General features: G+C 35.3%; 1 protein-coding gene and 1 pseudogene across 3 annotated transcripts; both read left to right on the top strand.

Annotated features, from left to right (window-relative positions):
* Positions 1 to 715: 715 nt before the first annotated feature.
* On the top strand, positions 716 to 5,521 carry LOC149237528 (trans-cinnamate:CoA ligase, peroxisomal-like). Of its 2 annotated transcripts, XR_016246299.1 has the most exons (4): positions 716 to 894; positions 998 to 1,645; positions 2,133 to 2,205; positions 5,445 to 5,521. XR_016246299.1 is itself a non-coding variant. In XM_089372677.1 (2 exons), exons 1-2 carry the CDS (start codon positions 784 to 786, stop codon positions 1,124 to 1,126), a joined length of 240 nt encoding a protein of 79 aa, XP_089228803.1. In that variant the 5' UTR covers positions 716 to 783; the 3' UTR covers positions 1,127 to 1,283. The 2 variants fall into 2 exon arrangements, 1 of the variants encoding a protein (XP_089228803.1); XM_089372677.1 differs by lacking the exons at positions 2,133 to 2,205; positions 5,445 to 5,521 and having other exon boundaries at positions 998 to 1,283.
* A 69-nt stretch (positions 5,522 to 5,590) lies between these two features.
* Positions 5,591 to 19,927, top strand: LOC149237527 (26S proteasome non-ATPase regulatory subunit 1 homolog A-like; annotated as a pseudogene). Its single transcript, XR_016246300.1, has 13 exons — positions 5,591 to 5,847; positions 5,997 to 6,311; positions 6,406 to 6,479; positions 6,571 to 7,630; positions 7,720 to 8,007; positions 8,148 to 9,010; positions 9,142 to 10,040; positions 15,820 to 16,067; positions 16,196 to 16,394; positions 16,620 to 16,872; positions 17,051 to 17,283; positions 17,536 to 19,062; positions 19,175 to 19,927. The product of XR_016246300.1 is annotated as a 26S proteasome non-ATPase regulatory subunit 1 homolog A-like (transcript).
* The last annotated feature ends 6,532 nt before the right edge of the window (positions 19,928 to 26,459 follow it).

The following is a 26,459-nucleotide window of genomic DNA, read 5'->3' as shown; positions in this document are numbered from 1 at the left end:
GTGTTGTGTTGTGTGGGAGGTGAAGGCAGATATCACATCAATTCAATTTTTAATTAGCAGGGGCCAAGAGATTCAATTCCAGCTATGTATATACGAGGAGATATCCACCCGCATCAGGCGTGCGCAAGGATTGAATCCCAGGTAGACTAGATAAATTTATTTGCGTCCCTTTGCTTTTCTGGTTATATATGTTCAAATTTATATCAGCCCAATGAGTGAGATGAGCAGGAACAAATTTGATTTGGGATCGGCCTTTTTCAAGTTGTTAACTAGGCTGCATAACCTATGGCTATGGAAAACAGAGACTACCCATGTCTTGGCATGGTGCCATAGGATTATTGCCTCCTGCAACTGCTGCAAACTTCACAAGCCCTGATTGGTACAGAATTAAGAAGGTTGGGATCGGCCTTTTTCAAGTTGTTAATTAGGCTGCATAAGCTATGGCTATGGCAAACAGAGACTACCCATGTCTTGGTATGGCGCCATAGGATTATTGCCTCCTGCAACTGCTGCAAACTTCACAAGCCCTGATTGGTACAGAATTAAGAAGGTGTGTGGTAAAATTCTGTATAGTCTCTGTGTGCCTTCTTTTGTTCTCTTTTTTTTTTATAACAAATTGATTCAATTTTGTTAAATGCATACAACTAGCTATTCAATTTTGCATGAATTCACATGCCTATTTTTTCTAAAGTTGTAGCGCCTGGTTTGTAGATTTTCTCTAATGGAGGAATATTGGTTTATCCCCAATTCGTTTCATAGAAAGAGTTGCCACTGTGTAATAAGATGGAGACTCCACCTCTATGGTCTACAATACCAGACCAGAGGTTTCACAAATACCAGCGTTGTTGCCTCTGTTCTCTATGCTTGCAATATGTTGCGAGGGGAGGGAATGTCGTAAGTATTGGAAGGGAATCTTTCATAATGTTCATTTTCAAACCCAGCAGAATAGAGCAGAATGAATCTTAATCTTATTCGCTGTGTGGTTGCATATATGCAGGTCTCTATGGTGGCTCCCAACGTCCCTGAAATGCATTTCGCAGTTCAACTGGCAGGGGCCGTTATTGTTCTTAACACAATGCCTTCTCTGCTCGATTCAATTCCTGCCTCCAGACGGAACCAACCATAAGCTCAACCTCAGCCTGGTACTCAGAGTTAGATCCATCCGTCAGAAAATCTTGACCTCTGCTCGCTGCTGTGTTGCTGAAAATTGAAACGCTTAAATTCTTTGTTACCCACGCGCGCTTCTGGGCTTCAATTCTCTGTTACCCATGGTTACATGCGCATGGAAATGTACTTTGACTAGCAGCCCACCAAAGGAAAGCTAGACAGGGCATTAAGTTGCTAAGGGTCAAGGATGCGGGTAACATGGGTAGAGATTGGGCGAGGTTATGTTATTCGCAGGTTGTGTTGCTGGTTAATTTGTTAATTTTTTTTTCATATTTTTCTGTGCATGACCATGCATCTTGGCTTTTACAGTCCATTTTCTCTTTTAATTTTGTTTGTAGTTTTGGTGTTGATTTCTTATTTTTATATTTTTGTATGTGCACATTCTTTGGTTTGGTCGAGGATTTAAAGAAATGGACGAGGAGAAGAGAGTCCTCTGGTTCGGATTCTTTTTATGACTAATACTAGAATGGTCAAGCAGGTATGCTTCTTTTATGAATTTTTTTCTCTAATTTGAATATATATATATATATATATATACCTATTTAAATAATTCTTTATTAATAAATATTTGCATAATGGGATGTCTTATGTTTTGATAATAGCTGCTAGAGGGGATTGGATGCATATAGTTCTTTGAAGAGTTTAGCTATGGTTGGGCCTTTCAATAAAATGAAATCTATTCAACTTAAAGTTCACACTAAACGAGCTTATTGATTTAATTTTTTTTGGTCGGCAGTTTTGATTTTGATTATTTAGGGTTTTTTCTATCCAGAGGTTTTTCATCTTTGAAATGGGCATTGGTTTTTCCCAATTTTTTTTCTTTTCATCCATAATTTCATTTCAGCGTGAAGCAGCATTGCAGTGCTCTATGTTCCATTATGAATCCATGTTACATTTATGAATCTTTATGAAAGGAACAAGGCACAATATATAATTATTCTAGATTAAATTGGCGGGTGCAGTAGATTGCAGCGGCTCTGGTTGGTACATCGTCGGCTGCAGCTACAGCCTCAACTTCAACCCAACATTTCGCAGCAGGTACAGCCTCAAATAATATAGGAACAAATAATATTTACATTTTAAATGATATATATGTGGTCTCTTTTCTCAGTTTTTTATTTGGAGAGTTTGAGATCTGTTTGAAGCGGATTTATGTTATTTAAAACAATTTAAATTTACATTTTAAAGGATAATTGTAAGGTAGATGATATGTTTGATTTGATTTGTTATTATTTTAATATTTTTGTTTGTGTTATTTTATTGCTGGTAACTTTGATATTTTTAGGGATTTTTTTTTGATATATTTTTATTTTAATTAAAAAATAAACGTTTTAAAATCCTAGAGTCTTTAAAATTTAGTTATCAACCATGTTTGACAACTTTTCAGAAAATATAACGATATGATTCACACCAGAAATGTATTTACGAGAGGATTTTATATTTGAAACAACTGAAATTATTGAAAATATAACGATATGATTCACACCAAAAGTGTATTTACGAGAGGATTTTATATTTGAAATAACTGAAATTATAGTGTGATGGGAACAATTATATCGTGTCTGATATAAAGGATATCTCAGCACAGAAGACTTATCATTCATTTGTCAGCAGATTAGTTCATTTGTCATTATTTATTTGTATCAACATGAGTGCCCGCCTTCCTTTCTTGTGAAAAGTCCCTTCAAAAAGAGCGTCCTCTAGAGATATTGTGAATGCCCTAATTGGGTTATGGTTTCTCATTTTGATTGTATTCAGCATCATTTTTTTTCAAACCATTGCCTAGATTAAGGTAGCTATGGTAATCCGATCAAGCACTACATGTATTACTTCTTCTGCAGGATGACGTAGAAGAACCTGGGGTTTTCTCCCTTCTTTCTTGGGAAGGTTTGTCTCCATTTCCTCTTTTGATGATTGAGCATATAAATACATCTTATACCAAGGATTTCCTATTACATTAGATGTTCAATCATGAATAGTTTTTCAAGATCAATGTGCATGTTTGGTTACAATGGCATGTTGAGTACTTTGAGCTATCATGTCAGATTCACTAGCTCCATGGCTGGTTGCATTGTCATCTAAGTATATTGATCAGTTTCGGTCATGTTTGGTTAGTTTAGGATCTTAGGTTAGGTCCGGTTTAATATTTGTTAAGTTGTAGTTTTTCCTTTTAGAGTTTTGGTTTTCAACGTGCCTTGGGATACCATAGGTTGATGGGATGAGTCTGAATCATGTGGTTGGAGTTGACCTGGGAACAAGGTTTGTTTTAGGGTTGTGTCATATGTCACTGGTCTTGGAATCCAGAAGTTGTGTTTGATGGGTTGATTTGAGTCATTCACTTGTTTTCAAGTTGTGTTTGATGGGTTGATTTGAGTCATTCACTTGTTTTCAAGTTGCCACTTTTCAAGTTTCTCTAGCATCTGGAGTTCCGGGAATCTCAGCGTCCTGTAGAGGATGCTGCCCCAAGTTGGAGTAATTGTTAACCTTTGAATACACACTTAGAAACAAAGACAAAGCCCAAATTTCCAAATCAGCATTTTAAGATCATATTGGTGGAGATGTTTCAGACTTTTACTGGCTGAATTTTGGTATAGATTTCAAGGTGGCTTCATGCTGACTTTGAGGGCCTTTTCTAGCATTTTGGGTCCTCTATTCAAGGTAGATTTGATGGTATCGTCACAAGAGTGGGTAGCATAGGAGGTGAGCTACAACAACTCTCAAATGTGCACTTTCCAAAGAAATATAAGCAGCTACAACAACTCTCAAATGTGCACTTTCCAAAGAAATATAAGCAACCTCCTTAGGTGAATAATGGATAGAGTAAGGGTGCACTGATGATGGCTGTTACAGGCTACAACCTATTCTGAAAACGGATTTCATAAGTATGTCAGCTTTTATGATAGCACTAGGGTACAGTCTTGTAGCAGTCAGAAAGGCATAGCTTCTGGTAGTTTCTAATCCTATTTTGGGCAGTATCTTAACAAAATTATATGACAATCTGACAGCTGATTTGAAAATCTATTTGAGGTGCTGATTTTAGTAGGTTGTGGCAGCCTGGAGGGTGCCAGTATGATAGCAGTCTAGCAGCAATTTCTTTCAATTTTTCATGTAGCCTTCATGCCGTCATGATGACAGCTAAATGCTTTATGCTTGACTAGATTGGAGGGCGCATTCCTCTAGAGTTATTCACCCTTCACTCACCTATTTTAGGCATTGGCATCCTGTCAGAATTGGCAGAAATATGGCAGCCAGCTGACAGAGCTGATCTGCAATTATTATGACAGCATTCTGCCAGTTAGTGAGTCATTAGACAAGTTACTTTACCTTTTCTGGGCAGAAATAAAGGGCCACCTTTCATCCTTTTGTGGACAGCACTTTCACCTTATTTCCTGGAAACACATTGTTAGCATGAAGGTGAGTGAATGCACCATAGGCACCCCATTCAAGGGAGTTGCTTCATTTTTTCTTAGCATATGTAAGAGCGTCGTGACTAAGTTATTTTCCTATTTTTGAGAGAGAGACATTAATTGTAACTTACCCTTGCTCATTCTATAAGAGGGAAGGATAGTGAGACATTTTTTTCATATTTGCCCTTTGATCTTTTTTTGACATCTTTCAACACTTCTTCCTCTCCACTCATTATTCTAGAGACATTGCATGCAGCATAGGAGAGTGATCTTTTATGAATTTCAAAGAGTTGATGACAAATAGATGTCTATTTTTGGTTGTCATAATTAATCTTCTATGTGGAATTGCTTGATCAATTAAATAGCTTTTCAGTTTTCTAATATTTCTTCCAAGCAATCTGTAATTTTAGGGTGAGAATAGAGAAATGTACAATTAGTATGAAAGCCATAGGTTGCTATAGCCTAATTTGGGTTCTTTGAAATTTTCTTAGCTTTTAAATTTATGTCTCTTTTATTTGGTTTTTCTATTATTATGTTTGAAATGTATTGGATTCAGGTTATTTAAATAATTTAACAATATTTAAAACCAATTAAATTTTTTAGGGTGATAATAGAGAGATACACAAATAGTATGGAAGCCATGGGTTGCTATAGCCTAGTTCGTTACTAGTTCTTGAATTTTTTTTAGCTTTTAAATTCATCTCTCTTTTATTTGGATTTTCTATTGTTATGTTTGAACCTAATGAATTTAGGTTATTTAAAACAAATTAAATTTACATTTTAAAGAATACATTAGATATAGCAAGGCAAATAATACATTTAAATCTTCTTCAATTTTCAGCTCACGTCTTGGTTATCTATTTGTTGCAGACGGTTTGTTTCATTGAGCACCGATAAGTGGAAGAGAAAGTGGATTGTCCGTCTTTATAAAACAAACTCCATCGGAGGTGCTTATTGGTTTTGAAATATATTTATCATTACTATCTTTATCTATGTGTATTTCAACCTAATACTCCCCAATTTCTTTTCCTTGCAGCGAAGAAGAGCACATTACAAGAAAGATGAGTTGTAGAGGGAGCATATGAAATTTTTTGTTTGTTGTTGTCTACATATTTTTGTTTTGTTGAGTTTGAGCATGGCCATGCTTTGTGTTGTTTATTGTGTGTCGTACTTGTGTTCCTTTATTTTTCTTTTTTTCCCTGGTTTTTTAGTTTGGTCTTGGTTTGGAGAGAAATGAAGGCAACATGATGGGGGTTATTGTTCATAAATCAAGGTAATTCACCTTACCTATATGCATTGCATTTTATTTACTTTACTTAAAATAACCTATGATAATTTGTCACTCAATTTCTTTGCTATTTAATTTATTATATGTTTTATTTGTGTTCTCATGCTCAACTATATAGATCTTTTTTGTTGTAGTTACCAACTACAACTCTACAATATAGGAAGGTCAAATGGTGAAGATACCCTTGACAATACAAAGGCGGAACAGGGGATGGTTGAGCAATGCTTTTATCCTACAAAATAATGTTGTCCTTTAATTTCTTGTTGTAATGTTGATTACCATATAATGATTCTGTAAGTTGTAGATTTGAGGCTTCTGCGATCTTCATTTTGTGTAGCGTTATTTTCCAGAGTCATCGCATTCATGATTTTATTGTATCGACGTTTCGAACCAACCTCTGTGGTTCATCATCAAGATCAGATGTGTTGGCACTAGGAAAAGGCGGGCAGGTATGTGTATGGTTAATTCATCACTTTCTTTATTTATTATTTAGTTTTTTCCATGGTTTATTCATGATCTTGTATAAAAATTTAATTTGTGCAGTGAATGACTAAAATGTAGAGTCTAAAAAGGTTAACTGGAGAAGATACCTTAGGCAATGTAGAAGCAACACAGAGGTATGTTTGCTATTATGAATAATTATTGCATTTAATTCTAAAGTTTAACTTTTTATAATGATTCTAATATTTTATTATGCATCTGTTGTAGATGCCTTATTCCGTTGATCATCAATAAGTGGTACAAAGTGGATTGCCCATCTTTATAAAATAAACTGCATGGGAGGTATTTATCGGTTTTGAAATATGTGTATTTCAACATAATTCACTCCATTTTTTTTCCTTTTAACGAAGTAGAGCACACTATAGGAACAATGATGCGTAGAGCGGATGTTTACAATTTTTTGTTTGTTGTTGTCTACATATTTTTGTTTTGAGCATGGTCATACTTTCTATTGTTTGTCGTGTGTCATACTTGTTTTCTTTTGTTTTGCATTTTTCTCATTTTTTGTGATTTGGTCTGAGTTTGGATTGTTGGATGTGAAAGAGGAAAGGAAGATAGCATGCAGAGAAACTGAAAGAGGTGAGATGGAGGTTATTGTTAATAAATGAAGGTGATTCACCTTACCTATATGTAGTGCACTTTACTTAAAATTACATATGGCTATTTTGTGACTCAATTTGTTTGCTTTTTAATTTATTATGTTTTATTTGTGTTCTCATGTTCAATTTTATAGATCTGCGTTGTGTAGTCACCAAATACAACTCTATAGTATAGGAAGGTCAAATGTTGGAGATACTCTAGACACTACAAATGTGGAACATGGCATGGGTGAGCAATGATTTTCCCCTACAAAATAATTCTTTGATTTAATTCCCTATTATATTGTTGATCAAAATATGAATATTCCATAGGAGTTGGCACTGGGCAAGGGCGGGTAGCTATGTGTATGGTTAATTCATCGCTCCTTTTATGTTTTATTTAGTTTCTTCCATCGTTTTTGGATGATCTCATATAAAATATTACTTTATGCAATGAGTGACTGTAGATGTAGTCTAAGAAAGTTGAGTTGAAAAGATACCTTAGGTAATATAGATACAACACAGAGGTATGTTTTCTATTACGAATAATTATTGTGTTTAACACTACGGTTTAACTTTTGTAACAATGCTAATATTTTGTTATGTATTTGTTGCAGATGGGTTGTTCCATTGAGCACTATTAAGTGAAATAAAAAGTGGATTGTTTTATAAAACATACTCCATGGGAGGTACTTATTGGTTTTGACATATGTTTATCATTACTATTACTATCTTTGTGTGTTTCAACCTAATTCTCCCCAATTTCTTTTCCTTGCAGTGAAGGGAAAAAAACAAGGAGAGCACATTGCAGGAAAGATGATTTGTAGAGAGGGTGTTCGCAATTTTTTGTTTGTTGTTATCTACAGTTTTTTGTTTTGTTGAGTTTGAGCATGGCCATGCTTTATGTTGTTTATCGTGTGTTGTACTTGTTTTCCTTTGTTTTGGTTTTTTTGTTCATTTTTTTATTTTTGTCTTGGTTTGGATTGTTGGGTGTGGGAGAGAAAAGGAAGGTAGCATGTAAAGAAATTGAAAGAGATGAGATGGAGGTTCTTGTTCATAAATGAAGGTAATTCACTTGACCTATATGCAATGCACTTTACTTAAAATCACCTATGGCTAATTTTCTATTGAATTTGATCGCTATTTAATTTATTATATGTTTTATTTGTGTTCTCATGCTCAAATATTTAGATCTTCTTTGTGTAGTCACCAATTGCAGCTCTGCAACTCTACAATATAGGAATGCCAAATGGTGAAGATACCCTAGACACTACAAACGTGGAATAGGGGATGGGTGAGCAATGTTTTTGCCCTACAAAATAATGTTGTCATTTAATTCCCTATTATAATGTTTATCAATATATGATGATTCCATGGGAAAGGGCGAACAAGTATGTGTATGGTTAATTCATTGCTCCGTTTATTTTTTATTTAGTTTTTTCCATTATTTATTCATTTCATATAAAATTTTACTGTGTGCATTGAGTGACTGTAGATGTAGTGTCTAGGAAGATTGAGTGGAGAAAATACTTTAAGAGAATGTAGATGTAACACAAAGGTATGTTTGTTATTATGAATAATTATTGTGTTTGATTCAAAAGTTTAACTTTTATAACGATTTTGATGCTTTATTATGTATGTGTTTTAGATAACTTGTTATTGATGGAATACAAAGTAGATTATCTTTTTTTATTTAAAATAAACTCCATGGGAGGTACTTATTGGTTTTGAAATTTATTTATCATTACTATCACTATTTATGTGTATTTCAAACTAATTCACTCTAATTTCTTTTCTCCTTTTAACGAAGGAGAGCACAATGCAGGAACAACGATGCATGGAGCGAACGCTTGCAATTTCTTGTTTGTTGTTGTTTACATATTTTTGTTTTGTTCATTTTGAGCATGACCTTGTTGCGTTGTTTGTCGCGTGTCTTACTTGTTTTCTTTTGTTTTGCATTTTTCCCTCATTTTTTGTAGTTTGGTCTTGGTGGATGTGGGAGAGGGAATGAAGGCAACATGGAGAGAAAATGAAAGAGATGAGATGGGAGTTATTGTTCATAAATGAAGGTGATTCATCTTACTAGTGCACTTTACTTAAAAATACCTATGGCTAATTTGTCACTCAATTTGCATGTTGTAAAATATATTATATGTTTTATTTGTGTTCTCATAGTCAACTCTATATTTGTTTTGTGTAGTCACCAAATACAACTCTACAATATAGGAAAGTCAAATGGTGAAGATACCCTAGACACTACAAATATGGAAGATGAGATGGGTGAGTAATGCATTTCTCCTACAAAATATTGTTGTCCTTTAATTTCATGTTATATTGTAGCTCAGTATATGATGATTCCATAAGAGTTGGCACTAGGCAAGGGCGAGCAGGTATGTGTATGGTTAATTCATTGCTTTGTTTATTTGTTATTTAGTTTCTTCCATCATTTTCATGATTTTATAACTGAGTGATTGTAGATATAAAGTCTAAGAAAGTTGAGTTAAAAAGATACCGTAAGCAATATAGATGCAGCGCAAAGGTATGTTTTCTATTATGAATAATTATTGCGTCTAACTCTAAGATTTAATCTCCATAACAATTCTAATGTTTTATTATGTATCTGTTGCAAATGGCTTATTGCATTTAGCACTGATAAGTGGAATAGAAAGTGGACAATATGTCTTTATAAAAACAAATTCCATGGGAGGTCTTTATTGGTTTTCAAATATGTTTATGCTTACTATCACTATATATGTGTATTTCAACCTAATCCTCTCCAATTTCTTTTGTTTGTAGTGAAGAAGCACAGGAGGAAGGAGAGAACATTGCAAGAAAGATGATTTGTGGAGTGGGCGTTTGCAATTTTTTGTTTGTTGTTGTCTACATATTTTTGTTTTGTTGAGTTTGAGCATGGCCATGCTTTATGTTGTTTGTCGTGTGTCGGATTTATTTTCCTTTGTTTTGCTTCTTTTTTTCCTCCTTTTTTTTAGTTTTGTCTTGGTTTGAATTGTTGGGTGTGGGAGAGGAAAGGAAGGCAACATGTAGAGAAATTGAAAGAGATGAGATGGAGGAGATGGACGTTATTATTCATAAATGAAGGTAATTCACCTTACATATGTGTAGTGCACTTTAGTTAAATTACATATGGCTAATTTGTGACTCAATTTGATTTCTATTTAATATATTATATGTTTTATTTGTGTTATCATGCTCAGTGATATAGATCTGTTTCTTGTAGTCACAAATTACAACTCTATAACTCTACAATATGTTGATTTTTCAAAATTTTCTAGATTGATAATTACTTTCAATGATTTCTTCATTAGTTTAACTTATGTGACATTCATTATTAAGAAATTACACAAATTCTTTAACAATAAAAAAATAAAACTAGTAGGATCCTAATGAGAGCCAAACAAGAGACAAAATGTATCCTGGTAAAACCCTAACAAAGGAAAAACCCAACAACCTTTTCTTAGAGAAATTGTCCAATTCAGCAAGAGATACAATCTGGTTTCCCAATCAAAAGCAAATTCAAACTGACCAGTAACCAAACCCAGGTCAAACTTGGTCAAATAGAGACAAATTTGGCTTCTTGAAATTTTAGCCTCCTGCACTTTCCTTAGAAATTTCGGTCTACTACCTCAAAAATCGTCCTTCTTGATGCCTTAGATTCGTTCTTATTCTACCTTATATGGTGATTTTAATTCCTCTTAAATGGAGACAAATGAGAGCCAAACAAGAGACAAAATTTATCTTGGTAAAACCCTAACCAAGGAAAAACCCAACAACCTTTTCTTAGAGAAATTGTCCAATTCAGCAAGAGATACAATTTGGTTTCCCAATCAAAAGCAAAGTCAAACTGACCAGTAACCAAACCTAGGTCAAACTTGGTCAAATAGAGACAAATTTGGCTTCTTGAAATTTCAGCCTCCTGCACTTTCCTTAGAAATTTCGGTCTACTACCTCAGAAATTGTCCTTCTTGATGCCTTAGATTCGTTCTTATTCTTCCTTTTATGGTGATTTTAATTCCTCTCAAATGGAGACAAATGAGAGCCAAACAAGAGACAAAATTTATCCTGGTAAAACCCTAACCAAGGAAAAACCCAACAACCTTTTCTTAGAGAAATTGTCCAATTCAGCAAGAGATACAATCTGGTTTCCCAATCAAAAGCAAATACAAATTGACGAGTAATCAAACCTAGGTCAAACTTGGTCAAATAGAGACAAATTTGGCTTCTTGAAATTTCAGCCTCCTACACTTTCCTTAGAAATTTTGGTCTACTACCTCATAAATTGTCCTTCTTGATGCCTTAGATTCGTTCTTATTCTGCCTTATATGGTGATTTGAATTCCTCTCCAATGGAGGAGGACGAGTGTGAATTTATAGTGATCAAATATGCCCCTAAGTGGTGTGTCTCTTGGGCTGGGTCGACTTATACATTTGGGGATGACTTGACTTAGAGGAGACAAATAATTTAAATTTCAAAAATTGATTTTCCCTATATTGAAACGGGGACTTTAGATTCAAATTATATTTATCATTTTCCTTCATATGAGCACTGACCATAGCTACAAAAATTCAACACTCCCTCTTAGGGAGGTATTCGTAATGACTTCTTCAAATGTTTTCTTGTTGAAAAATCTCTATACCAAGAAAAGGTTGAATGAGCTCAACTATGTTGATGAATCCATCCACCTCATGTTCTATACTAAAACCATGTGGAAATCATCCCCGCATCAACATCAAATAAATGAATTAGCTACCCACTAGTCCTTAGGTCACCAATCTACCAAGTTGACACTTGGAGTCTTGTGAGGAACCCACTTGACCCATAGTGAAGTCACCAATCTACCAAGTCATCACTTAGAGTCTTGTCAAGAACCCACTTGACCCATGGTGACAACCGGGGCCCATTTACCATTCCCACATGTCACATGCAATTGAATGGTAAAAAAATCACCCGATGTTATAAGGCACAAGCTCAACACACTAGCCAAACCCCATGGCAATATGGTCAGATAACCCTTGACCGAGGGAGTAATCCAGGCCTCTATGCTAACTAGGCCAATCTTCCCAACCATAAACCATGGCTTCCGGGTCAATACCCTTGACCTAAAGGAGATTATGCCCCTTGATGCTACAACATCAACACTCCCTCCAACCAAGGGAAGCATTCTCAATCACTCCAATCTTGTCCCAAAAGTATGCAAACGTCATCCAAGGACAGAGGCTTTGAGAATGTCAGCAACAAGCTCAATTACATAAATACATAGGAGCCTCGTTATTCCTTTTGTATCATGTGCTTTGACCTGTCATCATGGTTGTCTCCCGCATAGTCCTGCGAGTAGCCTCTAAAGCCACATTGCTTCACAACTTGCCCAACAAACTACAATATACTCTGCTTCAGTAGTGCTAACAACTTCCTGTTCATTATAGCAAACCCCAAGCTAAATTTGTCAATCCTTGTAACTATATGAGATATATCTCAATCCATATCCAATTGTACCATGCCCATACCTCAATGAATGTTGTGCCACATGCCTTGGCTCAACCATAAATTGACCAGCTTCAATCCATCACCACGGTTGTTTTCTGATCACTCTGACTGGGTGTTCCCTTTAACACTGAAACAAATTTTGCTGAGACAATCTAGACTGCTCCCTTTGCCACTCAACTTCATCAGATTAGATACCATGGGAATGACCATGGACATGTTGTCCATCATCCTAAATCTTTGAAGGATCATAATAATACAATTCCTTTTGAGCCAGGAAGATCTCATCTGGCTTCTGCCACACTTCTAGTCCCAAGAAGTAATATATCCAACCAAGATCCTTCATCTTGATCCTAGAGATCAACTTCCTTTTTCATGACTTCTCCCTCTATCATGGAAGAAAATCTTCATACAATTGTCGCTCCCTATAACAAGTGAGTCCATCCACTCTCATTAGAAACAAGATCAACCAAGCTTTCTCAAATATCCATACCAAGCTCGAGGTTCGTACAAAGCTTTCTCTAGTTTGCAAACATGTACCTCAAAGTCCAAAGGTTTTTCCTTGTACACTTCTTCTTCCTGACAACTAGAGCAAATGTCTCTTCATAGTCCTCTTCCTCTTCCTAGGAGAATCCTCGGTTTATGCTACCATCTACCAAATGCTTGATCTTATAAATCCACTTTGAACTCATCACTAACTTTCCATAGATCTCGACACAATGACATCCTTCAAACTTGTTGGCCTGCTTGCTCCTTTTGTACTAGTAGCTTCTCTAGTCATCAGGTATGATTATGGATGTCAGTACAATTTCTCCCTCTTGAACATGAATCACTCCAGAGAGAATCCTCTTGCCACAAATCTTGCTTTGTTCTTCAAAAAACTTTACATTTGCTACCAGAGCCTTGGCAGTCTTCACGGTGTACCTTCAATCCTCACTAGGAGGCCATGGAAGAACGATTATAACCCAACAAAAGGAAACAAAGGCAAGAGGCTAACAAAAATAATAAACAAAGCAGAGATATATGAAGTACTTATATTTTGAAGATTGTAGGGAATTCGTTGACTCCCTCTTGATCCTTTCCTTATTGCAAACACCCTTGTCTTCATCATCAGCACGTTGTTTTCCTTTCCTTTCCTTGTGTGAGCTAGGGTTTCTCCATTCAAGGAAATCATCGATCTAGTTCCAACTCTAGGATTTTATCCATAGACCTTAGGGATTTCACATCCAAGACTTTAAGTCTTCTACGGTTTATAAACCCTAGATTTACAATTTTCATTTACACCTTTTGTAAGTCCAACAGACTTTGTCATATGCAATTTTTTTTCCATATCCAAATGTCCAAATTCATAGAGTCCCCATGTCTCAGTATATGTGATAAAATCCATCATGTCATCAAACAATCAACGATGTTCCATCTTGATATCAATATAAGTAAATGTATCAAGATTAATGGTCCATTGTAGTTTTTGTAGGGCTTGTATTCTGCCTCCATCTAACATTGTAAAGAAACAACATCCTCCAACTATCAACAAAGGACAAAATATAGCAGGTCGACTTATAGATACAAATCTCCAAGGAATACTTCATGAAAGTAAGTTTCTTCAACCAACTCTTAATAAATGGGCAAGTAAAAGTCTTCAAATGGTCTAGACTTCCTTTATAGAAGTGTTGTGCTCAGGATAGTACAAACTATTTGGCAGATCTCAGATGATTACTCTCAGTGCTTCCAAATTAAGTTGTTGGATAATGTAACTAGTTTCGGTCTTCACAATGATCTTTGTAAACATGACATTGTATATTTTGTATTTAAAAAGAGAAAAATATTTTTTATTTGTTAAAGCATGGGTTTCATGCTCAATTCTAGGTCAAACCATGTTCTTCATGCTTCTAGGACTTTGTAGGTCAAAGAAGAAGTTTTGTCATGTATTATAGTCCCATTTGGACTCATTGCAACAAAAGAAAATAATTATTTTTTAGTCAAGAAAGCTAATTTATCCTCCAAGACCAAGACGGCCTAGTCATGATGAAGTCAGCCTAAAGAGGGCTATTCAACCCCTCAAGAAGGCTATCAATAAGACGGACTTCGACTCACTTGATATACCAATTCACTCAAGTTTGATTTGCAATAGCGAAGGAAGAAGAAGAGCAAGGAAGACAAGAAGAAGAGGAAGAAGTCGAAGGAAGGTCTCTTAGTGAAACATCTTTTTTTGTCCACACGTGCAAAGTTGTCTAGGGTTTTTGTGTGAGTTTTAGGGGCCGAAATTGCAAATTCAAGTTGCAGGGTCGAGATTCTAAGTTGAAGCTGCTTGGACCGAGCTTGACTTTCGTTGACTTTGGAAGAATTTGGTTCATTTGAAAGAGATCTTGCTAGTGGGCTGACTTGGTGCTTGGGAGGATTTTTGGCTTTGGTCTTTGGGTCTTGGAAGTCTCATTTTGAATTGATTCTATAAGAAGAGAAGTATTCCTTTTGGGTTTTCCCCTCGGAGGGGTTTTGCCCTAGCTTGGAGCCTATATCTTATGTACTCTGTCTCTTTATGATCTTCATTGTTTTGGTAATTGCTTGATGAACAAGCAATAATAAGTAATAAAAGACGAACTAATATCACAAGTAATTATCAAGTAAGATAAGTCAACTATAATCTACAAGTCTCTTGATTTTCCAACAGAAGTAACTACAAATGAGTTTATAATTACTATAGTTTCTCCTACTTCGTCGATAACAAATTTTCTAATTTTGTATAAACCAATTTTCCTTTTAGTGAAAAGAAAATAAGCACAAACACTAAAAGAGAGTTCAAGTTCAACGTAATCATGAGAAATAAGTTGGTAAACATCAACGCGATGTGAAACTCAAATGGAAAATAGCACCTACTCAAAAGATCTCAGTATTGTGATAAACCAATGTATTTGGCATACTAAAACATTGTCTTTGCTTTGATGATGTTTTATGCTCCATTCCAATCAAAACGTGTCAATCTCTTATCATGCAATTGATTTCGCAGTTAGTCAGCAATGTTGTACACAATGACTGAGTTTGGACATACCAGAATGCATTCAAGAATTAATAAGCCTAAGGGAGCAATGAATATAGTGCTTATAAAGGGGAAGAGTCGAAGTGGATTGAATTGATTGATATTAATATATATTATTATTCTCTACAAATCTGGTATTCAAGAAGCACGACCAAATCACAATTCCGCTTTTAATATAGTTTTACAAAACACTATGAGTAGTTTGTAATCCCAGACACATTCTTGAGAGAAAATCTGGTCATATGCCTTTGTTTTTCAAGCTGTTTCGCTCACCTACTTTTTACATTTTTTGGGATATTATTTTAATAAGCTAGAATTCTAACGTTTAGCACATTCTCTTACCAGGAATGGCTTAGCAGAGCCACAAATTGGGCAAAGTTCAGTGCTACCGCTGGTTTAGGTGTCATTCACAGGGGTCACCTTCAGCAAGGTCGATCTTTGATGGCTCCTTATCTTCGTCAAATGGTTCATCTGTGGGTGGAAACCCATATTCGGAAGGTAGAGCTTTGTATGGTTTAGGGCTTATCCATGCAAACCATGGGGAAGGCATTAAAGTGTTTCTTCATGATAGTTTGCACAATACAAGTGTTGAAGTGAGTGTCCACCTAACTTTCAGCCACTGATATCATTTGATGTATAGAACCTTTAATGAAAAATGCGTTGTTCAAATCAATTGTTTGTTTTCAAAGCACTTATAACAAATTTGTGGTGATTGCAAAAGATAATTCAACATGGTGCATGTTTAGGACTGGATTTGGCTGCTTTGGGAACTGCTGATGAAGAGATTTATGAGGATGTCAAGAATGTTCTTTACTTAGATAGTGCAGTTGCTGGAGAGGCTGTTGGAACTGCGAGTGGAAAGGCCAGTGAGATGATTGCATATGCACATGATACTCAACATGAAAAGATTATCAGGTATTGTTGGTTACTTACGTTTGAACTTAAAAAAGTATTTCATGTGAAAATATCATTCGAAGATTTATTTTTCCTTGACTAATTCTAGTCAAGTTGAAACTTTCCACCAGATTTTAATGTCTATTTGTAAACAATTGTGTACAGAGATCTGGTCCTTGAAATATCATTAACTCTCTAGCCCTTGAAATGTCATTAACTCTCTATGGAAGAAGAGACTGATACACTTATAGTGGCCCTTGAAATGTCATTAACTCTCTATGGAAGAGAAGAAGAGACTGATACACTTATAGAGCAAACAACTCATGATTAGGATCCAATTCTATCCTATGGTGGGATTTATGCTCTGGCCCTCGCATACAGGGGCACATCCAATAACAAATTCATTCGTCGTCTATTGCACTTCGTTGTTTCCGATGTTAGTGATGATGTGAGAAGAACTGCGGTGCTAGCACTTGGATTTGTTTTAAACTCCGAACCTGAACAGGTTACAGTGTACCATGTTTTTATTATTAAATCAATTTTGGACTTGATTTGTTATAACTTTTGTGCTACATCTTGATGGAGCATATGGCTCAATATTTTAAGAATAATATCAAGGGGATCAGTGTATGCTGGCTTGGTCCTTTATGCTGGTGCTAAATCAAACTCTGCAAATTTAACGGACCCCACTAATAGTTTCTTTACTTTCCGAATCATATAATCCACATGTCAGACATGGAGCAGCCTTGGCAGTAGGTCTCTTGTACAGGCACAGCATTAAGTGAGGCCATTTTTCTGCTGAAACCATTAACATCAAATGTCGTATATTTTGTTCATCAAGGTGCCCTTATAGCCATGGTTATGGTTCTTGTGCAAACAAATGAGGCATGTGAACCTCGTGGTAGGTAGCTTCAGGTATGCTATTATACAATGTTGTAAGCTTTTATTTAGCAAACAAATGTTCATTGTTGCCATTGTAGTTGCACTTCTATTGTTAATTTTTAATGCAAAGTTTCCAATTGAAATAATAACTTCTAAATGTTGGCATTTAAAGGTAGAATTATATCCTATATAGACTGATGGTGCTATTATATTGCATTCAAACTCCAGGTTTTGCCGCAATAGATCTTTTTATCACCTTGACATCGTTTTTATTTCATACTTCAGGCGTCAACTTGAGAAGATCATTCTTGACAAGCATGAAGACACCATGAGCAAGATGGGTGCAATTTTAGCTTTTGGTATTTTAGATGCAGGTGGGCAGAATGTCTCAATTAATTTTTCATCGAGGACTAAGCATGACAACATCACTGTTGTTGGTATGGAAGTATTTAGTCAATTTTGGTATTGGTATCCACTTGTTAATTTTTCTGAGCCTCCCTTTTGCACCTACTGCTTTGATTGGGCTCAATTATAAACTGAAGGTCCCAAAATTAGACTTTCTTTCACATGCCAAGCCCTCATTATTTGAGTATCCACGTCCTACAACACCTCCAACAACAACTTCTGCAATAAAATTGCCAACTGTTGTTTTTTCTACATCAGCAAGGGCTAAAGTGAGAGCAAAGAAGGAAACAGATCAGAAAACTGCTATGGATGAGGGAAACATTTTTGGTGAAGCAGGGCCCATAAAAGGCCCAAAATCTAGTGATAAGGAGGGGGAAGCAATGCAGGTAATTGCCACCTGCAACAAAGTAGATCTTTGATGACTCCTTATCTTCCTTAGAATGGTTCATCTGGTGGTGGAAGCCCATATTCGGAAGGTGGAGCTTTGTATGTTTTAGGGCTTATCCATGCAAACCATGGGGAAGGCATTAAAGAGTTTCTTCGTGAAAGCTTGCACAGTACAAGTGTTGAAGTGAGTGTCCACCTAACTTTCAGCCACTGGTGTCATTTGATGTATAGAATTTTTAATGAAAATTGTGTTGTTCAAATCAGATATTTGTTTTTAAAGCACTTATAACAAATGTGGTGATTACAAAAGATAATTCAACACGGTGCATGTTTGGCACTGGATTTGGCTGCTTTGGCAACTGTTGATGAAGAGATTTATGAGAATGTCAAGACATTCTTTACTTAGTGCAGTTGTTGGAGAGGCTTTAGGCATAAGTATGGGCTTGCTTATGGTTGGAACTGCAAGTGAAAAGGCCAGTGAGATGCTTGCATATGCACATGATACTCACCATGAAAAGGTTATCAGGTATTGTTGGTTACTTACGTTTGAACTTTGAAAAGTATTTCATGTGATATGAAAATATCATTCGAAGATTTATTTTTCCTCGACTAATTCTACTCAAGTTTAAACTTTCCACCAGATTTTAATATGTCTATTTGTAAAAAATATGTCTGGCACTTGAAATAGCATCAATTGTCTATGGAAGAGAAAAATAGGTTGACACACTTACAGAGAAAATGACTCGTGATCGGGATCCAATTCTATGCTATGGTGGGATGTAAGCTCTGGCCCTCGCATACAGGGGCACATCCAATAACAAAGCCATTCGTCGTCTGTTGCATTGTGTTGTTTCCGTTGTTAGTGATGACCTGAGAAGAACCGCAGTGCTAGCACTTGGATTTATTTTGTTGGTGGAACCATTAACATCAAATGTGGTAGATTTTGTTCGTCAATGTGCCCTTATAGCCATGGTTATGGTTCTTGTGCAAACAAATGAGGCACGTGAACCTCGTGTAAAGGTGAAATTATATCCTATAGAGACTTATGGTGCTATTATATTGCATTCAAACTCCAGGTTTTGCCGCAATAGACTTTTTATGATCCTCACATTGTTTTTATTTCTTACTTCAGGCGTCACTTGAAAAGATCATTCTTGACAAGCATGAAGACACCATGAACAAGATGGGTGCAATTTTAGCTTCTGGTATTTTAGATGCAGGTGGTCGAAATGTCTCAATTAAGTTGTCATCCAGGACTAAGCATGACAGAATTACTATTCAGGACTAAGCATGACAGAATTACTGTTGTCATTGTTATGGCAGTATTTAGTCAATTTTGGTATTGGCATCCACTAGTATATTTTTCTGAGCTTCTCTTTTGAACCCACTGCTTTGATTGGGCTCAATTATGAACTGAAGGTCCCAAATTTTGAGTTTCTTCGACATGCCAAACCCACATTATTCGAGTATCCTCGTCCTACAACACCTCCAACAACTTCTGCAGTAAAATTGCCAATTGTTGTTTTGTCTACATCAGCAAAGGCTAAAGTAGCAAAGAAAGAAACATACAGAAAACTGCTATGGATGAGGGAAACATTTCTGGTGAGGCAGGACCCATGAAAGGCCCAAAATCTAGTGATAAGGAGGAGAAGCAATGCAGGTAATTGCCACCGCAACTTTATTCCATACTTTGAGTATTTCAGAGTTTAGACTTCAACAACTTCTGCAGTATGTTTTGTCTACATCAGCAAAGGCTAAAGTAGCAAAGAAAGAAACATACAGAAAACTGCTATGGATGAGGGAAACATGGATGAGGGAAACATTTATGGTGAGGCAGGACCCATGAAAGGCCCAAAATCTAGTGATAAGGAGGGGAAGCAATGCAGGTAATTGCCACTGCAACTTTATTCCATACTTTGAGTATTTCAGAGTTTAGACTTTTGTGATGTGAATTATTTAGCTTAAACAGAGTTTAGACTTCTGTGATGTGAATTATTTAGCTTAAACATTTTCTGGATTCCAAAATTTTGTGTGATGGATCCGGAAATGTTTAATCCAAGTAAATGGAGGTATTTTAATTAAAAGGTCGTTCTTGAGTCAACATCTCTTCTTGGCTTTTGTAGAGCTCCTCTCTTATTATAGTTAAGAAGGTTATTTGTCAGATTTCATATCATAGCTATTTTGGTCTTGCCACCCCTTATTGGTTATTTTCCATTCCATATCTATGATATCTATGTCTTATTGCCACATTATATGTAATAATTTTCTCCAGTGAAAATGGGCACAAAGGTTCTGTAGGGAATATTGTAGTTGAAATCTTGGAATGGAGTGTATGTCTTATTGCCACCTTATTATATGTAACAAAGGTTCTGTAGGGAATATTGTAGGAATATTGTAGTTGAAATCTAGGAATGGAGTGTATGTCTTATTGCCACCTTATTATATATAATTTTTCCCAGTGAAAATGGGCACAAAGGTTCTGTAGGGAATATTGTAGTTGAAATCTAGGAATGGAGTGTATCACACGAGTGTTGTTTATGGTCATGGTTGTAATGAGAAAATCAGGGTCCTTTAGCACAAAGGTTCTGTAGGGAATATTGTAGTTTAAAAGGTTCTGCAGGGAATATTGTAGTTGAAATCTAGGAATGGAGTGTATGTCTTATTGCCACCTTATTATATGTAATAATTTTCTCTAGTGGAAATGGGCACAAAGGTTCTGTAGGGGAATATTGTACTTGAAATCTAGGAATGGAGTGTATCACACGAGTGTTGTTTATGGTCATGGTTGTAATGAGAAAATCAGGGTCCTTTAACACTGTTGTTTAATGCTTTTTGTTGCTTAACTTTATGATCTTGGGCTTCTTTTGGATTTGTCCATCTACATAACCTACTCTGCCTTTATTCTTATTCAAGTTAATTTCAGTTTTGCAGGTGGGTAATGCATCTAAATTTGTCCATCTACATAACCTACTCTGCCTTTATTCTTATTCAGGTTAATTTCAGTTTTGCAGGTGGGTAATGCATCTGTCCATCTACATAACCTACTCTGCCTTTATTCTTATTCAGGTTAATTTCAGTTTTGCAGGTGGGTAATGCATCTGAAAAGAAAGTTGAAGCCATGCCATCTTGTGAAATTCTCTCAAATCCTGCTCGAGTTGTTCCAGCGCAGGAAAAGTATATTCAGTTTTTTGAAAAAAGTAGATATGTGCCCATTAAATTAATGCCTTCAGGGTTTGTTTTACAGAAGCGTTTGTTTTGACTGATGCATCATTAGCGTCATCTGGGAATTCGTCAATGTCCCAAACACCTGCACTGTCTGATGAAGGATGGAGAAACTCAACCACCACGACCTTTCGAATATACACATGATCCAACTGATGGGACAGTTTTTTCACTGGAAGAAATCGTTCCTTGAAAGAATGACAGGCCTTCCAAAAGGTCCTCTTTCTTTTTATTTTTCAGAAGTCATTACGTGGCTTTGTTTAGTTTTAGCCATGTCATTTTGTAAGATCTGCACCTCTTGCTTTCCACAGGTTGAAAATCTCCTCAAGACAAGTGAAGGGAGCTCTTAGCCGTCAAGCCCATTCCATACAAGATTGTGTTTGGGATATTGTATTTCATATGAATTGAAACTAATTTTTCTTTAAACTTTCCAAAAAAGGCATTTAATAACCTTGTTGGCAGAACTTCTATTGATATTATGGTCTTTGTATCTGATCCGATGAATCATAAATTAGTGAGTTTGGAGTGTAATCAGATTGTGTTTGGGATATTATATTTCATATGAATTGAAACTAATTTTTTTTAAACTTTCCAAAGAAGGCATTTAATAACCTTGTTGGCAGAACTTCTATTGATATTATGGTCTATGTATCTGATCCGATGAATCATAAATTAGTGAGTTTGAAGTGTAATAAGATTGTGTTTGGGATTGATATTATGGTCATTGTATCTGATCCGATGAATCATAAATTAGTGAGTTTGGAGTGTAATAAGATTGTGTTTAGGATATTGTATTTCATATGAATTGAAACTAATTTTTTTTAAAACTTTCTAAAAAGGGCATTTAATAACCTTGTTGGCAGAATCTTTGTATCTGATCCGATGAATCATAAATTAGCGAGTTTTGTGTGTAGTTTTTATGGTGGTTTTGCATATTATTTTTTCACGGGCATTATTATTTTATATGTGGGTGAGCAATTGTGGGTTTGATTGAGGGATTTTACCCTTGAAGTCCTTGATCAACTACATTTGAATTGTAAATTAGTGAATTTGGAGTGTAATTTTTGATTGAGGGATTTTACCCTTGAAGTCCTTGATCAGCTATATCTGAATCGTAAATTAGTGAGTTTGGAATGTCATTTTTATGATGGCTTTGCATATTATTTTTTTCCAGCTACATTTGAATCATAAATTAGTGAGTTTGGAATGTAATTTTTATGATGGCTTTGCATATTATTTTTTTTATGGGCATTATTGCTCGGATATGTGGGTGAGCAATTATGTAGGTTTGATTGAGGGATTTTACCCTTGAAGTCCTTGATCAGCTACATCTGAATCGTAAATTAGTGAGTTTGGAGTGTAATTTTTGATTGAGGGATTTTACCCTTGAAGTCATTGATCAGCTACATCTGAATCGTAAATTAATGAGTTAGGAGTGTAATTTTTGATTGAGGGATTTTACCCTTGAAGTCCTTGATCAGCTACATCTGAATCGTAAATTAGTGAGTTTGGAGTGTAATTTTTGATTGAGGGATTTTACCCTTGAAGTCCTTGATCAGCTACATTTGAATTATAAATTAGTGAGTTTGGAGTGTAATTTTTATGATGGCTTTGCATATTATTTTTTTCATGGGCATTATTGCTCTGATATGTGGATGAGAAATTATGTAGGTTTGATTGAGGGATTTTACCCTTGAAGTCCTTGATCAGCTACATCTTGTTATTTTTGGAGTTGGTTAGTTGTTAAATGGATATTATGGGCTTTCTATTTTGAATTGTTTCATCTTCAAAAAGACTATTCTAACATATAGTAACACTAGATATTTGTCACTGCAATATGGAACACAAAAACTACAATAAGGCAAAAGGCAACCCACTGGGAACACAAAGTTAAACTACATTCAAGGCAAACAAAGTTAAACTACACAGTCAACTGGCTCATAACATGTCACCCACCCTTACTATGTGGCTTTGACTAATGCCAATAGTGTGCCCAAGGGTCTTTTATATTATACCTAAGGGCCTCTCATATTATTAACATACACTCAGTCTCTCATATTATCATATTATTAAGAGACTATTATTGTTACTCAGGTTCATGCTTGAGGTATACAAGCATGAAATAGTTTATTTAAAGAAAAAAATACACCCCAAAAATCAACAATGAAATAGTTCTTATTTTCTACTAAAGAGTTGAGTATTAAGCTTGAGGTAATTTTGAGGTAGACAAGCATTAACTTTTATATGAAGTTGAAGATGTAGCAAGATCAATAGCTACCAATGTTCTCAATAAAGATGATAATTGAGTATTGAGCTTAAAGTAATTTTGAGATAGACAAGCATGAGCTTTAACATTCAATCTCTCATATTATTAACAACATATTCACCTTTTATATATATATATATATATATATATATATATATATATAACAAAATCACAAGATGATAATTAAGTATTGAGCTTAAAGTAATTTTGAGATAAACAAGCATGAGCTTTAACATTCAATCTCTCATATTATTAACATATTCACCTTTTATATATATATATATATATATAACAATCACAAAATATAACATTAAAGTCAGAAAAATATTACTCTTTTAACATTAAAAATAAACAATAAATAAATAAATTATAATATCAAAAATTATAAAAATAGTATTTTTAAAGTGAAATATTTTTTCAATTAGGTTAAATTTTAGTGAGTTAGACTATGTGTTAAAATTATTTTTACTTGACATAAAGCTCATCTTCATCTTATCTAAGCAAATGAATTAATGAGCCAAGACCTAGAGATATCTAAATAAAGTAATTCTAAGCACCAATAATTCTGAGGAACATGGTTTTCCTTGAAAATTTGTGATAAATCAACCTATATCACCTCACAATAATATTAATATTAAGTTTTTCCTAAAATAACTAAACATAAAACATGACAGATTCACTAACAATGATATTTAAATTAAATTTTCCAATAAAGAATTTCAAATTGACTTGGCATTATTAGTCCCTGCATTATAGGCTACAATAAGATGAATATTAAATTTTCCTACAACTCCAGACTGGCTTGGCTTTTGGCTTTATTAGTCCCTGCATTTCTGGCTTGGCTTTGGCTTTATTTGTCCCTGCATTTCAGGCTGCAGGGACTGTAGTTTGTTTAGTTTCCATAATAACTGAAGCTTTGCCTTTATTTGTCCCTGCATTTCAGGCTGCAGGCAGGGTTGGAATTTGGATTTCTCTTTACCCGTCATACAATTTTTTTTTGACGTTTTGGGTCCTTATGCTTCCCGTCAAGAAACGTTATATTAAAAATTTTGCCCTTCAAGAGTGATGTTCTCGTAATAAATTAACCCTTCACTAATAAAGTTTTGATTAAAAAATTACCATTCAATAAATAATTATGTTGAAAGTTTTCATATATTTATCGTAGGGAAAAAAAACCAAAATTTGAAAAAACTCAATAGGGAGGTTTCAATAAAAAGTGTTGAACATTTGAAATTTGCTCATTTAAAGTAAAGACAAGGGTAATCAAATTAAGGAAGTTGCTATATATTGAAATCCTCATATCTATATTAATATTTATTTGAAGAAGAAGTAAAGACAAAAGCATATCAAATTAAGGAAGTTGTTATATGTTGAAATCCTCATATCTCATCTCTTTCCTCATATCAAATTAAGGAAGTTGTTATATGTTGAATCTCATATCAAATTAAGGAAGTTGTTATATGTTGAATATGATATGAGGATTTCAACATATATCTCATCGTTTGCTGAGTGCGCACTGAACGATGACAGGATTGGAATTTGAACGCTGATCCGAGTTTTTCCGACTACTGAAATCATTCACTTAAATCTCAAGTTATTGCAATGTATTATGCCATAACTCCGAGTTCGGTGAGCCGCTATGAAAGTCGAGATACATAGACTAGTTGAGACGTGCAAAATTTATGCTCGTCAACCTGTGGAGCATACTCGGCGCATCGAATATATTTTTTTTGCAGAAACTTTAGATTTCAAGTGATTCGATTTGTCCATTCCGTTTGGCCGATTTGTTCTTATTAACTGTATAAATTACCTTCTTCCGTCGGTCTAGACTCCATTCCCTTATCCAGTAATTACGCTAATTGTGAAGAAATTTGTGTAGCGTCTTGCATGTAGAAGCAGAGTGTGTTACTCAGCCAAGAATGACTTGCCCGCATACTGTTGTGGATACCCATTACAGTCTTGTGGGCAAGTTGTTCTTGGCAAAGCATCCCTCGCTTCTTTTCACGCCAGACTCCGCACGAGCCCTGCGTCGCATCAACGGGTCAGATCTTGATCACGGTGTTCATCATGGTTGTGGAAACGAATTTTTTTCTGAACAAGCTCTCTATATTGCCCACTGTTCGCTCTGGGAATTACTCCACTCTCTTGTTCAGGAAATCCAATGTTTGCGTCTATTTACTAATCGAAAAAGTAGTTTTTGTTGCTGTTCAAAAGCTCTGTTTTCCTCCCAATAGGTCTTTGAATCTAGGCTCTAGGCCAACATCAATTACAATGTTAGATTAAAAAACAAATATTAATAGGTGGAATGGTATCAGGTTTGGATATAGTTTGGTTTATATGTACTTGAAAGCTCATCTAACATTTTCCATCACAGTATATGGATGTACAGGGCTACATTACATATTCCATTAGTAAGCATGTATCGTGCGATGTTGCATATTCCATCTAATTGAATAGGTATTTTTCAAACTATCCATATCAACACTCATTTGTTCTAATAAATTTTCAGATGCCTTTCCATATTTACATACCTATCTTACTGATAAGAGTGTTGTTAAGAGTTGTGAGCAGTTACACATACAAATCTCTTGTGAAATAAAAAACTAAATTACTTATTAAATCAAAAATTAAAAAGTAGCAGCAATCAGACCTACAGTGTTTGAAGAATAAAAAATCAATCACTAACCTGAAGCACCAATTTGTAATTTCCTCCCAGTTTCCTTGGAGCCAATCTTGAGCTGGGCGACGGGCGTAAGTTTGAATGGGCCTTGGAGCCAATCTTGAGCTGGAGCCTGGGGGACAGGCGTAAGTTTGAATGGGCAATGCCTTGAGAGAGAGTGTGAATCATGAACTCGATTGTACAAAGAAAACAAGAATGGGCAATGCGCAATGCGTTGGGTTTGCTACGGTTGGAACTTGGAAATTGCAT

Source organism: Pinus tabuliformis, chromosome 8 (assembly GCF_031772625.1).
Source record: "Pinus tabuliformis cultivar Carrire ecotype Pingquan chromosome 8, CPIR1, whole genome shotgun sequence".
Taxonomy (NCBI): Eukaryota; Viridiplantae; Streptophyta; class Pinopsida; order Pinales; family Pinaceae; genus Pinus; species Pinus tabuliformis.
The sequence above is the reverse complement of the archived record's forward strand: the minus strand, read 5'-3'. Positions and strand labels throughout refer to the sequence as shown.